The sequence below is a fragment of the Lissotriton helveticus genome, chromosome 5_1 (genome assembly GCF_964261635.1).
Source record: "Lissotriton helveticus chromosome 5_1, aLisHel1.1, whole genome shotgun sequence".
NCBI lineage: Eukaryota > Metazoa > Chordata > Amphibia > Caudata > Salamandridae > Lissotriton > Lissotriton helveticus.
The window spans coordinates 105,055,257-105,072,450 of NC_136065.1; the positions used below are offsets into that span (position 1 = coordinate 105,055,257).

General features: G+C 45.8%; 1 protein-coding gene across 5 annotated transcripts in view; it reads left to right on the top strand.

The window, feature by feature from the left end:
* GOLGA1 (golgin A1) overlaps window positions 1-17,194 on the top strand; it is a 413,603-nt gene that overhangs the window by 84,562 nt on the left and 311,847 nt on the right. For all 5 annotated transcript variants that reach the window (XM_078641823.1, XM_078641827.1, XM_078641825.1 and 2 more), the window contains one exon: window positions 2,130-2,227. In XM_078641823.1, the coding sequence (XP_078497949.1) occupies window positions 2,130-2,227 (98 nt within the window). The remainder of the gene's footprint in view (window positions 1-2,129; window positions 2,228-17,194) is intronic.

Here is a 17,194-nt window from a genome sequence, read left to right on the forward strand (position 1 = left end):
CCAGCCGCTTCTATCTGATCCGCGGGAAAGCTTGTCGCCAGTCCCCAGGGTATGCACAGGATGTCAGTGTTTCCAGTGGCCCTCAAGTACCACCGATCTCTTCGACCACCGTCTGCCTCCACTCTGAGTAGACTCGCCGGGCTCGCCTCCTCACCTGCTTGCCAAATCGTCTCTCGTCAGTGCGGGCACCCCCACTCTAGGCCCGGTCCTCCACGCTCCTCCCGTCTACTAGAGCCCCGACGGGCGCAGCTCCCCCTCTCAGGCTAGGTCTCTGCAGGTTTCAGGGCCCGAGCCAGGCTCCGCTCTCAGTGTCACCGGGAGGGTTCTACCAGGATTTAAGGCCCACACCGCCGGTCGCGGGTCAACCTCTAGTTCCAACCCCCGGCCTGAGTCTGGGGGGTACAGGGGTGGTCCGGCAGCGATGGGCGCTCACTCGTTCGGGTCGGGCTCAGCCAGGCCTCTATCCCAGGACCACAGCAGCACGGGCTGCACCAGACCTCCCAGCATTCAAGGGCGCCAGGCCCCGGGGACCCACCGCAAATCCAGGCAGCCCGCCAACAGTCTTCGGCCCGCAGGATGAGCCTCTGGATGGCAGCCGGCCTCCCAGCTGTATTAGCGCTCCATCTGCTACAGGATTTCAGCGGCCTCGGGTACAGGGGTCAGCACTCCTCGGCCCCGCCAGGCCAGGCCTCACACCCCTGGCTCGCCGTACTTCAGCCCCCCGGTCCCAGATTCCTCCGGCTGGTGTCCCGCAGGCTCCCCTGGGCCCCTGCCTGGTCTCTTGGCCCCAGGCGCAAATGGGGGGGGCTCCGATACTCGTGGACACTCCGGCACTAATCGCTTACTGTCAGGAGGAGAGCCGGGCACCACCGCAGAGAATCCGGATCGGTAGCGATGGCGCCGGCCGGCGCGGCAGATCCCGCAGACATTCCTGTCCCCAGCAGCCGTTCACTCAGCTGGCTCCAGGGGTCTGCCGACTCAGGCCGCGGAAGGTCTTCTCACCGCCGCCGCGCGGGATCCCCAACAGCGCCTCCGTGGCAGGCAGGTCACCTCGCGCGAACACGGCCCGGACCCCGGCCTCACGTAGTTCTAGCTCCGCCTCCACTGGTCCCGATACAGACACCGCGCTCTCCAGCTCACAGCTTGCCCCCATAATTCTTCAGGATGAGCTACAGGGTGTCCGAGGCGCATACCTATCGCCAGATGTTGAACACCGAGCCCAAAAGCATCTTTTTGCAGGATTTACAATGTCGCCCCCCCTGGGAGCCGAAGGAGCCTACGTCCTGTCGACCATGTTGCTTGGCCACGCCCCCAGGGGTTCAATACTTAAAGCAAATCGTGGCGAGAGGGGGCACCCCTGTCACGTTCCTCTTTCTAGGTGAAACAAGTTAGAGCTCACCCTGTTAACCAAGACCTGGGCGCTAGGGCATGTCTAGTTAGCCCTAATCTTGGCAATAAACTGGTCGCAAAATCCATATCTTTCCAGGGTGCGGAATAGAATGAGTAGGTTTTTAAACTGCCCTGCTCTCTTTCCTGTGTGGACGACCCTCTGAGATGGAGCTGAGTGGTATTGGATGGATGGCAATATCCTGTTTGGCAAGCTGAACCTCGAAGGTCCCTTCTGTAATTTAAAAACCAACATTTGCTGATTTAGACGGGGTTTCTCTTTTCTGTTATTGGAAATGCGTTGTTGATTGGCTGGATCACTGCATGTTTTTTCTGTTTCAAAGCTGCGTGTTTGAGAGTTTTGCACTATCGCTAGGTGGAAGGGTGATAGCACAGTATTTTGAAAGCTCATAGGCGTTTAAGAAGTACCTCATTAAAGAGAAACTGTAGGCAATAGAAGTCATTTTGTGAATTGTGATGGGTGCAATGGCAAGGGATATATTTACTTAGTTGAGGTAGGGAAATGAGTGTTCCAGGGATACACTAACTCTCATCAACATTTTATAAAACTTAGTTGCAAAACATCTAATATGATGAAGCAGGTCCATTTATGATTAATCAGAACTCATTTGTGTGATTATACATAAAACACAATTTTGTGTTACATATGCCTTAATTGAAAGAAAATGATTGTGTGTGGACATTTAAACATCCGAAAATATGAGATTCTAAATTTTTTCCAGCTTCCATGAGAAAGCTCCAAGAGCAGAATGAAGTGTACCAGGCCAACCGAGCGAAGATGGCAGAAGGAATGGCATTAGCATTGGAAAAGAAAGACCAGGTAATGAAATGTTCATATTCTTATTTTTCCATTCTCCTTTGAGACATTGTCTGTTGTGTCACTTAATGAAACCATTTTTCTCGGTGGGACTGTGCCGCATGTCTTCATCAGGTGCAAATAAAAGCAGGTGTGAGAATTGACTGAGCAGTCTGAAGTAACCTTTTTCCCTAACAAGTCGTTAAACCTTTGTGATTTTATTGGCAGTGGGATACTTGCTCAATGCCTTATTCAAGATATCTCAGTTGTTGAAGTCTGGTGCTGCATAGAGATTTCATGTATGTCTCAAGTCTGAATCCTTTTCGGGTACCTCATTTTTTCATTCAACCAATGTTACGATATTGCTGCAGTTGATTTGGCTAATAACACTTCAATCACATCTCTAGGCCTAAGCCCTACAACCAATAGGACACCAGCCAATCACAGCCCTAATTCCAGCAGCCTATCAGGCATGAAACCCTAAGCCCTTTGTCCAATAGAAACTCTAACCCCAGGAACCAATCAGAAACCCTAAACCTACCCACCAGCCAGATCACTAACCCTAAGCCCTACATACAAATAGAATTACTAACCCAGGAAGCAATCTGTACCCTCAAATTATCTACCAATACAAACACTAATCCTAACCAATAAAAACTCCAGATACAGCCAACAATCAGTGCACAGATATAGCATCCAATAGCAGCTAATACAAGGAGCCTGTGACCTCAAGCACAGGCTGCTGGGCAGGGGGCTGGAAGCTGCTCCTCAATTCAGAATCTCCTAGGAGACAGAGAGGCTGAATCCACACTCTAGAGTTCTGCAGGTAAGGGCTAAACCTTGCTCTCTAACAGTACTGCTTTACCAGCACTTAAACAACTTACTCTCCTAGCCAAAAAACAAGTGTTATAATCACTTTCCAAACACAGCTTAAACAACTAACAGCAGATTACTGCAGTCTCAAAGAACACTTCCTGCTTTGAATGTCAGGGGCCTTCCATCAACATCTTACAAGCTGCCATCTGCAGCTGAGCTAAAAAATAAGTTCGGTTTTCATACAATAGCACATTGGAGGGCACCTCCTTCCAGCAAGCAAAATCAAAGTGAGAAGCAGCCCAATACCAGCATAATCGCAAAAGTAGGAAGTATATAATGAGTCCCCCACTTCAATCATCTGTGTAAACAATATAACCTTAAAGGCTACACACCACAGCTAAACATCAAACAACCAGCTTTCAACACACTTTGTTTCTCTAATGCAATATCAGTCAGTAATAAAACGTCATCACTGACTCAACAAGCCTCCACACACTTCCTGACATCAGAGACCTTGATATGCCCCAATGGCAGCCTCACTCAGAGCTTTCCAAACTGACCTAGCCAAGCTGTCAGACCTTGATTCCTCTGAGAACCATCTGCCTGACCCACAAAATAATTTCTTTAAAGAACTTGACACCATCTTCAAACCTACTTTCTCCTTACATGACAATCATACTCTTGTGAGACTTTAACTGAATACAACCTAGTATGAGTTAATAGATCACTTTCAACCCTGTTCCTAACTAAGAAACGTACACGCCAAGAATGCCCACTCTCCCGTTTGGAACTAATACAATGCCGCCCCCTGGCTAGGGGGAAGCTTCTCAAAGCACAACGTGAGGTGACTCGAAGGTCTTATTCCATAAGTAAAGTTAATCCAAACGCCGTGATGGAGTTTAAAGTTTCACGTTTTATTAAACGTATACCGGATTCAAAATAAATCTTTAACAAGCATTGGGTGCTTCATGCTTGAATGCAAGATAGATTGCACAGTTATGATTCCCGATGCATTTCGGGCTCCGCCCTTCTTCAGGGGAAAACTCTACAAACAAAAATGAAAGAATCGCCATTTCAGAATGAACTATATATGCATGTTGTCATTTACAGTCAATCCATAGTGAGCAGAAAAGCAGTTGCGTGGGTGCCAAACCTTACAAAAGTATAATCAACAAAATCATTAAATGAAGAAAACGATAAGAAAACACCAAGGAAACCAAAGTATCAAGCCATGATTTAAATGACACGTGCAAAGAAGTTAATGCGGTGTTTGTGACCAAATAACTATCGTCATGTGTTCGTGAAAACCCAAAAGTATACCGATTATGACAAAGTGCCGCATGCAAGCCGCTCTCAACAACGGGGTGCTCTACGCTTCCAAACGCTAACCAAGTACTCACATGGGTGTAACGGAACACGGGCTCCGGAGAGTTCCCACCGTTAATCAACGATCAAGCGCCCTGTGTAAATGTTATATTCGCGTGTAGCGGAGACTAGACAGAGACGACGGATGAGTGTTTATCCGATCATGCAGGTTAACGAACGAGATTAGGCGCCATCTTAGAGTGTGTTAAAAGTTAAAGTAAAAAAAGAAAACAGATCAAAGTAACGTGCTGGGTGACTGAAAAACAGATTTATAGTGAAAAGGTATGGTGAAAGGTGTCAGTGGTGACATGCACATGCATATAAAATAATCACAGGTAACATTGAAATTCCATTCGGTCATTGAGACCATACGGTGCCATTGTGGACAAATATCGGATCCAAAAGTTCTCGCGTTTTAGCAAAGTGTTCTTATTGTTACTAGTTGCTTTCACTTGCTCAAGCACTAGAAACTTGAGTTGTGCAACGTTGTGTCTGTTCTCTTGAAAGTGTGTCGCTATGCTGGATCTCAGGTTGTTGGTCCGAATATTACTCTTGTGCTCGAGGATACGAACACGTATCTTCCTCTCTGTGTGGCCAACATAGCATTTGCCACATGGACATTTCAGAAGGTAGATCACATTGTCGGTGTTGCAGGTAGCATTGACCCGCAGCTTGATGGGGTATCCTTTAAGTGGGTGGTTGATGGTGTTGCCCATAATACAGTTATTGCAATTGCTGCAATTATAGCAAGGTCTTAGGCCTCTATAGGTGGTCGGTGTAGCTGGTTCCTTGTCTTTGGTGAGAATCTCTTTTAAGTTGCGGCCTCTAGTAAAGGCAAAAACAGGAGGTTGATTGAACAATCCTTGGAAATCTGGTTCCAAAGTTAGAATTGGCCAGTGTTTGCGGATGATGTGCTGAAAGGTTTTCGAGATGATCGAATACTTGGATACCACAACCATGCGGTTGGACTGAACCTTAGGTTTAGATAAAAGTAGAGTGTTCCTTGTGACGGTGTCACTTCTCTTCACGGCCACGTCCAGGATCGATGGTGGATAACCACGTTCTTTGAGTTTCTCCAGGAGCTTTTTCATTTCTAGTTTACTATCCCGGTCATTAGAAACTATACGTTTAACCCGTAATAGTTGGGCAAACGGTAAGTTGTTCTTCAGTTGCCAAGGATGAAAGCTGGTGTAGTGTAACGTGGAGTTACGATCAGTTGGTTTACGGTACAGGTTTGTGTGCCACTGGTCACCTTCTCTGTGTATCTCAACATCCAGGTAGTGCACCTTATTTTCATTGTAATCCCATGTAAATTGGATTCTGTCGTTGACATTGTTCCATGACATCAGGAAATCCACAAGAGACTCAGCTGAACCTTCCCACAATAAAAAAATGTCATCAATGTAACGCAAATAAAGTTTGCCATGCTCATGCCATTTCGTCTGATTCGTGATGTGTGTTTCCTCAAACTGCTTCATGAAAATATTCGCGTAGCAGGGAGCTGCGCAATTTCCCATGGCCGTACCGTTTAATTGATGCAACCACTTGTCATGTATCGTGAAGTAACTGTTGTAAAGAGTAAATATGGTCAATTCCATCAGGAACACTTTCAGATCTTGGTCTATATCAGAAGTCAGTAATACTTGCTCCACTGCTTCTATGCCCTGATCATGAGGGATTGAAGTATATAGTGCGCAGACATCAACTGTGCACATGATGACTTGTGTGTCTTTCAATTCATCCATGGTAGGAGCGAGTTTCAACAAGAAGTCTGTAGTGTCACGTACATGCGACGTGGTGCTCAAGACAAAAGGTTGGAGGTATTTATCCAAAAAATTTCCGGTCTTTTCATGTATGCTGCCCTTGGTAGATACTATGGGTCGAAAGGGAGGCCTGATGAGATGCTTGTGGATCTTGGGTAGCATGTGTAATACGGGAGGATTTGGGTTGGCGGGTGTCAGATATCTTCGAGTCTTGTCGTCAATCGTACCGTTGTCAAATGCCTGATTGATGATCTGAATCAAATTCTTGGTATATTCTGTGGTCGGATCCCCAGGAAGAACATCATATATGTTAGTGTCCATGATATGTGCCTCTATCTGTTCTTCATAAAAGCTGGTGTCCATGTTAGTAGTTGCTTTCACTTGCTCAAGCACTAGAAACTTGAGTTGTGCAACGTTGTGTCTGTTCTCTTGAAAGTGTGTTGCTATGCTGGATCTCAGGTTGTTGGTCCGAATATTACTCTTGTGCTCGAGGATACGAACACGTATCTTCCTCTCTGTGTGGCCAACATAGCATTTGCCACATGGACATTTCAGAAGGTAGATCACATTGTCGGTGTTGCAGGTAGCATTGACCCGCAGCTTGATGGGGTATCCTTTAAGTGGGTGGTTGATGGTGTTGCCCATAATACAGTTATTGCAATTGCTGCAATTATAGCAAGGTCTTAGGCCTCTATAGGTGGTCGGTGTAGCTGGTTCCTTGTCTTTGGTGAGAATCTCTTTTAAGTTGCGGCCTCTAGTAAAGGGAAAAACAGGAGGTTGATTGAACAATCCTTGGAAATCTGGTTCCAAAGTTAGAATTGGCCAGTGTTTGCGGATGATGTGCTGAAAGGTTTTCGAGATGATCGAATACTTGGATACCACAACCATGCGGTTGGACTGAACCTTAGGTTTAGATAAAAGTAGAGTGTTCCTTGTGACGGTGTCACTTCTCTTCACGGCCACGTCCAGGATCGATGGTGGATAACCACGTTCTTTGAGTTTCTCCAGGAGCTTTTTCATTTCTAGTTTACTTCTCAAAGCACAACGTGAGGTGACTCGAAGGTCTTATTCCATAAGTAAAGTTAATCCAAACGCCGTGATGGAGTTTAAAGTTTCACGTTTTATTAAACGTAAAATCTGGTTAAACAAGAAATTATTAAATTACCATTCCAACCACCCATCAGACATGGCAATTTAACTAAGAAGGAGAGGAACATCCTGCAACAACTGGCTAACAATGCCAACATCACGTGTCAGAATGCTGATAAAGGTGGCGCACTGGTGGTGATGGACACCAGCTTTTATGAAGAACAGATAGAGGCACATATCATGGACACTAACATATATGATGTTCTTCCTGGGGATCCGACCACAGAATATACCAAGAATTTGATTCAGATCATCAATCAGGCATTTGACAACGGTACGATTGACGACAAGACTCGAAGATATCTGACACCCGCCAACCCAAATCCTCCCGTATTACACATGCTACCCAAGATCCACAAGCATCCCATCAGGCCTCCCTTTCGACCCATAGTATCTACCAAGGGCAGCATACATGAAAAGACTGGAAAATTTTTGGATAAATACCTCCAACCTTTTGTCTTGAGCACCACGTCGCATGTACGTGACACTACAGACTTCTTGTTGAAACTCGCTCCTACCATGGATGAATTGAAAGACACACAAGTCATCATGTGCACAGTTGATGTCTGCGCACTATATACTTCAATCCCTCATGATCAGGGCATAGAAGCAGTGGAGCAAGTATTACTGACTTCTGATATAGACCAAGATCTGAAAGTGTTCCTGATGGAATTGACCATATTTACTCTTTACAACAGTTACTTCACGATACATGACAAGTGGTTGCATCAATTAAACGGTACGGCCATGGGAAATTGCGCAGCTCCCTGCTACGCGAATATTTTCATGAAGCAGTTTGAGGAAACACACATCACGAATCAGACGAAATGGCATGAGCATGGCAAACTTTATTTGCGTTACATTGGTGACATTTTTTTATTGTGGGAAGGTTCAGCTGAGTCTCTTGTGGATTTCCTGATGTCATGGAACAATGTCAACGACAGAATCCAATTTACATGGGATTACAATGAAAATAAGGTGCACTACCTGGATGTTGAGATACACAGAGAAGGTGACCAGTGGCACACAAACCTGTACCGTAAACCAACTGATCGTAACTCCACGTTACACTACACCAGCTTTCATCCTTGGCAACTGAAGAACAACTTACCGTTTGCCCAACTATTACGGGTTAAACGTATAGTTTCTAATGACCGGGATAGTAAACTAGAAATGAAAAAGCTCCTGGAGAAACTCAAAGAACGTGGTTATCCACCATCGATCCTGGACGTGGCCGTGAAGAGAAGTGACACCGTCACAAGGAACACTCTACTTTTATCTAAACCTAAGGTTCAGTCCAACCGCATGGTTGTGGTATCCAAGTATTCGATCATCTCGAAAACCTTTCAGCACATCATCCGCAAACACTGGCCAATTCTAACTTTGGAACCAGATTTCCAAGGATTGTTCAATCAACCTCCTGTTTTTGCCTTTACTAGAGGCCGCAACTTAAAAGAGATTCTCACCAAAGACAAGGAACCAGCTACACCGACCACCTATAGAGGCCTAAGACCTTGCTATAATTGCAGCAATTGCAATAACTGTATTATGGCCAACACCATCAACCACCCACTTAAAGGATACCCTATCAAGCTGCGGGTCAATGCTACCTGCAACACCGACAATGTGATCTACCTTCTGAAATGTCCATGTGGCAAATGCTATGTTGGCCACACAGAGAGGAAGATACGTGTTCGTATCCTCGAGCACAAGAGTAATATTCGGACCAACAACCTGAGATCCAGCATAGCGACACACTTTCAAGAGAACAGACACAACGTTGCACAACTCAAGTTTCTAGTGCTTGAGCAAGTGAAAGCAACTACTAACAATAAGAACACTTTGCTAAAATGCGAGAACTTTTGGATCCGATATTTGTCCACAATGGCACCGTATGGTCTCAATGACCGAATGGAATTTCAATGTTACCTGTGATTATTTTATATGCATGTGCATGTCACCACTGACACCTTTTACCATACCTTTTCACTATAAATCTGTTTTTCAGTCACCCAGCACGTTACTTTGATCTGTTTTCTTTTTTTACTTTAACTTTTAACACACTCTAAGATGGCGCCTAATCTCGTTCGTTAACCTGCATGATCGGATAAACACTCATCCGTCGTCTCTGTCTAGTCTCCGCTACACGCGAATATAACATTTACACAGGGCGCTTGATCGTTGATTAACGGTGGGAACTCTCCGGTGCCCGTGTTCCGTTACACCCATGTGAGTACTTGGTTAGCGTTTGGAAGCGTAGAGCACCCCGTTGTTGAGAGCGGCTTGCATGCGGCACTTTGTCATAATCGGTATACTTTTGGGTTTTCACGAACACATGACGATAGTTATTTGGTCACAAACACCGCATTAACTTCTTTGCACGTGTCATTTAAATCATTGCTTGATACTTTGGTTTCCTTGGTGTTTTCTTATCGTTTTCTTCATTTAATGATTTTGTTGATTATACTTTTGTAAGGTTTGGCACCCACGCAACTGCTTTTCTGCTCACTATGGATTGACTGTAAATGACAACATGCATATATAGTTCATTCTGAAATGGCGATTCTTTCATTTTTGTTTGTAGAGTTTTCCCCTGAAGAAGGGCGGAGCCCGAAATGCATCGGGAATCATTATAACTGTGCAATCTATCTTGCATTCAAGCATGAAGCACCCAATGCTTGTTAAAGATTTATTTTGAATCCGGTATACGTTTAATAAAACGTGAAACTTTAAACTCCATCAAGGCGTTTGGATTAACTTTACTTATGGAATAAGACCTTCGAGTCACCTCACGTTGTGCTTTGAGAAGCTTCCCCCTAGCCAGGGGGCGGCATTGTATTAGTTCCTGTTGAATTGTCGCTGTCAGGCCAGGCAGCGTTTTTCTCAGAGCACACTACAGGTCATCACCTGCACAATCTTCCTTGTCTTACCCATCAGCTGTGCGAGTTCCACCACTCACCAGTATTCACTCTCCCGTTTGCTCTTTGCGTTAGTTATGGAGCTGCTAGCTGAATGGCTGTGGATTGGCACAAGAGAAAAGTTTTCAAATTGTGATGGTTCAGAACATCTGGTATCCTATATGCGGACAACAGGCTTTTCATGCGACACCCAAACAGCATCATTCCATGCAGCATGGATATACTCTGCATCTATGAAGACGCATCTGGCCTATGGGTCGACTGGGGAAAGTGCACATTTGTTAATTTATTAAAAGATGATCCCTCTTCCCTGGGCTTAACCTCCGTAGAGAAGTTGGGAGCCCCTTCTGATAGATATGGAAATTTCCCTGTGCCAACATAGAAGCTGGAAGCAAAACTTCACCCCTTTCTCTGGGCACACTGCCATTTTCGACTATGGGTTGGGGGGCTTTACGAAAGGATTTCCTTGTCCTGTTTATATACACTTGCAAAACTACCCATACAAACTACCAGCTATCTTTATTTGGGAACCTGAAGACGCTGTTCATTGGCTTTTTAAAGGGGTACGTCAGCGTTAATCATTCAAGTGTTCTCTGCTCAAATAGATAAAGCTGCATGTGAAATAGGAATCGCGTGTCTATTTTGGGCCTTCTGAGATATTTGGACGCTTTTACAAGTTTTTGTGTTATTTATGTGTAACATTTTGGTTCTTTTTGTCTCAGCCATACTTTTATGTCACCATTATCAGAAATGGGGTGGCCCAACAAGTCAAAGACCTGGGTGTTTGAACGCTATTCAAATACAATGGTCTTTAACCATTACTTTCACTGGAATTGAATCAAAACATTTCGAACATTTCTACTTAGTCACGGGATACGTCTAATAGATCAATCCTGTACATTCAATGTATTATAACTAATCAAGAATCAAGAACACATATAGTGCAACAGCAATAATTACAAATTCAGGAGCATATTTAATTCATTACATTCATAACTATCTCAATGTAAGAAAATTAGAGGTTGCCCAAAGTGAGCGTGCATAAGATAAACAATTTTCAAGTGTTTTAAAAAAGAAAAGAAAGACATACAAGTGTATTTACAAATTCAAATTCACAATAAATCAATCAACACAATACATCATTTACAATAACCTGGGTTGTGATATAAATTCTATACACTATTTTCATTAATTAGAGACAAGAAAATGTGTCACACTATCCAGGTATTCAAAGAAGAGAGCGTCTTATTGTATAGAATTTATATCACAACCGATTGTGACCACGAATCTGGTGCCCAAAGGACCCTCCTCGAGGATCCTGACGACGCCTGCAGACTCACAACAAGGAACCCCTCCAACCGCAACCAGCTGAGGGTAAGATATACCGTCGTCCAAAGACACCCCTGCACCCGGCGCCCCGCGGCCCCCTGTGTCCAAGTCCTGGGTGTCTACCTATCCACCAAGATCCCAACTTACCTCTCGAAGTGGTGGTCGCACCTGAAGAATCCCCTTCTCTGAGCCTGCAGCCTTTGTTCAACTTCCAATTCTCCCATTGAATAACATTGGGCGCCTGAAGGCCCAAAAGCACCCTGCACCCAGCCGCTCGAGTGCCGCTGGAAGTGCAGCAACTATCCTACTCTACTTCCCCACTTGCCCTGTGTAAGTGACCAGGAGCTCAGCTCCCACAGTCGCGTGATCTGCCTGCTAGCATCCACCAACCAAAGGCCCCCTATCCTACATTGATTAACATTGGGCCTACTCACTCTGCACCCGGCTGCCCCTGTGCCGCTGAGGCTGTAACAACTGTACTTACCTGATCCTAGGAGACCCCTGAGTCTACCCCCAGAACCTTAACTTTGCCAGCCGAGTACTTACCCAAAGACCGATAACTTGATTTCTTCCATAGGGTAACATTGGCTGGGTTTCACCCACAAAATCTTCTATGTGTCGACTTTTCAAACTTACAATTATTCCTTAAAAATCGTCTGAGCATCAAAAACGAATTTACTCACCTGCAATCAGGAGTGATCCCAGTGCTGTACCTTTCAGCCCAGTACTGAACCTGAAAAGTAATTATAACCACGATTTACTGTTTACTCAATTTTCCTCCATAGGAATACATTGCCTGGTTTTTACCAGAAAATCTTCTGTCAAACTACATGAAAACTGGGACACCCTATTATTAGTATTAATTCTCTATAGCAAAGGCACAGCTAAAACTCAAAACTAGGAATAATGCCTCATCTTATGAAACAAACTATTGTTTCAGTATTTTTTTCAACTGTGTAAACTTAGATTTTTGTCTCTATTTAAGAAATCTAGACAAATGACAGCTGTGGTACAAATGGACAATATTCTGCGTGTTGGCTCTAAGGTGCACGTGGTATACATCAAACTGTTCTTTTCTTACTAGCGAATATTATAAAAATATGCCTAAGGGTACATTAGAAAGCAAACATCCTGTTTTCAGTTTCACTGAATCTTTAATGCCACAAATTAACATTAAAGAGTCTGTGTGTTGGCTGGCTCCCTCGGGCATGTAGGTATCGCTCATTCTACTGTGATGTCTGGGTTTTAAAAATATAGCTCTTTCACAGTGTCAGATGGGTGAATGTTGCAGCGCAAAGGAGGTGCTTCTAGGGTTGCTGAAGACCGTTTGGTTCTCGGAAAATAACCAAAGTAAGAGTGGACAGAGGGTGTAAAAAAGCCAAGAGGAAGGGAAACCGCAACTATAGGATAGTGACCGTAACTAAAAACAAGCATTGTAGTGGAAGTAGGGTGGCAGGTTAGTTAAAGATAAGAATGGCGGCGGTTTTGGAGACATTTAAAAAAGATTGAGAAGCCTGCAGCCAGTGGAAGGACACTGGCCACAGAAAGTAGTATTTGGTGCATGCTCCATGGCAGGGATAAGGAGCAGCAAGATCACGGCAGACCACACAGCCTTCAAATCCACCATCACTGCACACCACCGCCTCATCAGAACAACAAAGAAAGCAGCCATCGAGGAACACCAACACACATAACAGCAAAGAACTCTTCACCATGGTCGAAGAATTCTCTAAACCCAGCACAGAGATAGCAGACATTCCCCCGTCTCAAGACCTCTGCGCTAACCTCACCACCTTCTTCCACTACAATATCAAGGAGGTCTACGACAGCTTCGCAACTCAAGACTCATGCATCCCACGCGCAACAATCGCTCCAAATGGCTCCAGCTCCCAGCAGACTGTGACTAACTGGACTACCTTCGCTTCTGACAACACCCTCAAGATCATGAAGAGCATCCCCTCCGGAGCCCCCTTGGATCCCTGCCCTTACAACATCTTCAACAGAGCCGGCACCTCCATCGCACCTGAACTCTGCCACACCATCAACTGCTCCATCAAGTCCGCAACCTTCCCGGAAAACTGGAAGCATGCAGAGATCCACCCTCTGCCGACCCGACAAACTTCAATGACTACAGACCCATCTCTCTGCTCCCCTTCCCAACCATAGTCATTTGCAAAGCCATCAACGCCGAACTCTGAATTCCTCGAAACGAACAACATCCTGGACCTCTCCCAATCGGGCTTAAGAATCAACCACAGCAGCAAGACCGCTCTCCTCACTGCTAGATAACATCTGATAGAGACTACTAGCCGCAGATTCCTTAACGTAGAGTTATCCTCAGGCTTGAGACTGGATTTGGAATTTTTTTGCCACAGCATCCCTGCGCGCCTCCGCCCAGGCGTCTTCCGCGTACGTGACGTCAGCGAGGTCACATAAGTCCCACCCGGCGCGCCTACGTCCTTTTCTTTTCCTTTTCCGCGTGCAACGCGGATCAGGTTTGTCGACCAGTTGCTCTGCGGGCCATCAACACTTTGTGTGTTGGCTAGGGCCACCTCTTGCTTGTGGGACTCGGTGGAATCCCTTGGATCTGCAGCTTCCCAGGAGGGTGCTGGTGTTGACTTGCGGCATCATGTGTTGGATGGCCGGGAGCTGGCGGCGTTTATTCTTCGCTAAGCTCTGGACATCTTGGAGGTGCTTGGTCGTGCCATGGCTTCTTTGGTTGCCCTTTGCCGTCATGCTTGGCTTCGGGAAAGTGTCTTTCCAGAAAATGTGCGGAAGAGGCTGGTGGATCTTCCCTTCGATGGCACCCTTTTGTTCCACGCCCCGGAAGACTCTGCAATCCGGAGGTTCTTGGCGGGGCTTCGGCCTCCTCCTCCTCCTTCTTCTCCTCTTCAATGACCTGTGAGTTGGTCTGGTTTTTGGGAGCTGTTCTTTAGTTGGGGCGGGTCGCCCCAGTTGTGTGATCTGTGTGCTTCATGTGCCTGAGAGTCCTCTTTTGTTGGGACTGTGGCTCTGTTGGCTGCTGGCCGGCCCTTCTTGACTGTGTGTTTTGTTATAGTTTATTCACACCAGGTTGGCCCTGAGATTAGGCCTTCTGTTCTTTCTCTTGGCTGCTTGATAAGCCTTATGCGGGTTTGTTTTCCTCGCGGCTCTTTCTGTTGTCCTCTGCTGCAGAAGTTTCTTCCGAAGAGGGTTCCCATGTTTTTGGACTAACATACCCTATGTGGGGTAATGGTAGCTGTTATATAGCTTGTTATGTGGGACTTATGTGACCTCGTTGACGTCAAGTACGCGGATGACGCTTGGGTGGAGTCACGTGATGCAGTCCCCCCGGCGTCCAGGGATGCTATGGCAAAAAATGTCCAGATCCAGTCTCACTCCTGGGGATAATTCTATGTTAAGGAATCTGCGGCTAGAATCGTCTCTACCAGATACATCGTTACCAAAGGTAAGTAACTCGTACATCCGCACCCTCCTCGACCAAGGTGAGACTGCTGCCCTCATCCTCCTGGGCCTATCAGCCACCTTTGACACCGTCTCCCACCACACCCTCTGTGCAAGACTCCATGACGCCGGCATCTGCAACAAAGCCATAGTCAGACTTCCACTGTTCAACTCCGAACCCACAGAGATCAGCTGCGGAGTGCCTCCGGGATCCTCCCTGAGACCCACCCTCTTTTCAACATCTACAGGGCCCTGCTTGCAGCCATCGTCTGAAGCCACGGACTCAACATCGCATCGTATGCCAACAACACCCAGCTGATTGTCTCCCTCACAGATGAACCCACAGCCGCCAAGAGCAACTTCCACAATGGGATAAAGGCAGTCGCCACCTGGATGAAGTACAGCTGCCTCAAGCTTAACTCAGACAAGACGAAAGTCCTCATCCTGGGCTGCTCCCCATCTGCCTGGGATGACTCTTGGTGACCTGCAGCTCTCGGAATCCGCCCCCTCCCACACCACAGATCACACACAAAACCTCAGCCTCAAACTCAAATCAACACCGTTTCATCTTCCTGCTCACACACTCCACCTCCTTCGTAAGATCTTCAAGTGGATCCCCACCGAGTCCAGGAAAATGGTCACCCATGCCCTTGTCAGCTGCAGACTTGACTACTTCAACGCACTCTACACCGGCACCACCCAGAAGCTAAAATAAAAACTGCATTCCATCCAGAATGCCTCGTCAGACTCATCCTGACCATTCCACACCGCAACCGCATCACAGGCCACCTGAGACCTTCACTGGCTACCTGTCCGCAAAAGAATGACCTTCAAGCTTCTCAAACATGCCTACAAAGCCCACCGGACCAGCATACTTCAACCACCACCTCTCCTTCGACAATCCCACCAGACCTCTGCTCCGCCCAACTGGCCCACGGATCTGCAAGACCGCGGCTGGAGGAAGATCCTTCTCCTACCTTGCTGCGAAGACCTGGAACTCCCTGCCTGTGCACCTTAGGCAATCACCATCGCTGCCACAATTCGTGAAGGACCTCAAGACCTGAATCTTTGACTGAACTGCAGATGTCCCCATCCCCACCGCCTTGAGACCCTCACAGGTCAGTAGTCCCGCTTTGTAAGATTACTGATTGATTGAGGAGGAAAGCAAAGGTGAGCAGGAAGCGCCGACCAGTAGGAAGCAAGGAAAGAAGTGACATGGGAGCCAACCAGTAGTAGGTAAAAGCAAGTAATGACTGGGCTATAAGTTAATTTGAAGAACAATAGCTTTTATTGACAGTGGATGAGCGTAGTAGGCGAAACCTAAAAAACTGGAAAGTGCGTGTATTTTTACACCTCAGCATACATAATTTTTTTTTTTATGTTCACATACATTTCCAGCCATATTGCTGAAAGCTTTTGCCAAGTGCAGCTTTCCAGGTATATTTTGGGAATGTTGTCTGGTTTTTAGTGAAGGCTCCATTTCCCCCCCAGCAAATTTCTCTTTAGCAGAATACTTACCACTGGGTGAAAGGAGTCTTCTGAGTAAATGCATTTTTTCTCTGCAATATAAACATTTGTCCCCATGTAGAAAGTACTTTCTGTAGGTGCACACCAAATCTGTGGTGATCGTTTCCCCTTCAAACCTGGAAGAAAATGTACCCCAGCCCTTGCCTGGATACAATCCCTGAGCATTTCCAGTATGGAAAGGAGTCAGAACAGAGTTTGGGAATGCCCACTAATGTACATTTATGGTCATTTCCAAACGTCGAAGGAAAACCATGCCTTTGGAACACCTACTTAAAAAACTATGAGAAGGATCTACTACTGTGGATTGCTCTACTCCTGTGGTGGAGTAAACTGTAGTAGTAAATAAATGTATAGCTGCCACGTAACCTTTTATAATTTTCTGCCAGCCATAGAAAGGGAAAGTTGATTGTAAACCTAGGTTTTCGAATGATTTTACCTTTGCGACTAAGGCCAAAAAAGTCTACAATACCATTAAGAAAGAAAAAGAAAATGCCCACGTTTCACACTTTTAGTATTTCCTCAGCAGTGGACTTCATGCACCTAATTTTTAGTTTTTGCTGTATATGTCTCCTTTCTGACTATGACCATTCGTTTTACAGGCATGTTGTGCTCTTCAAGAATAACATTTTAAACTGATTACTATTTACCACGTAGAGTCTAATCTAAATCTGTTTGCTCAC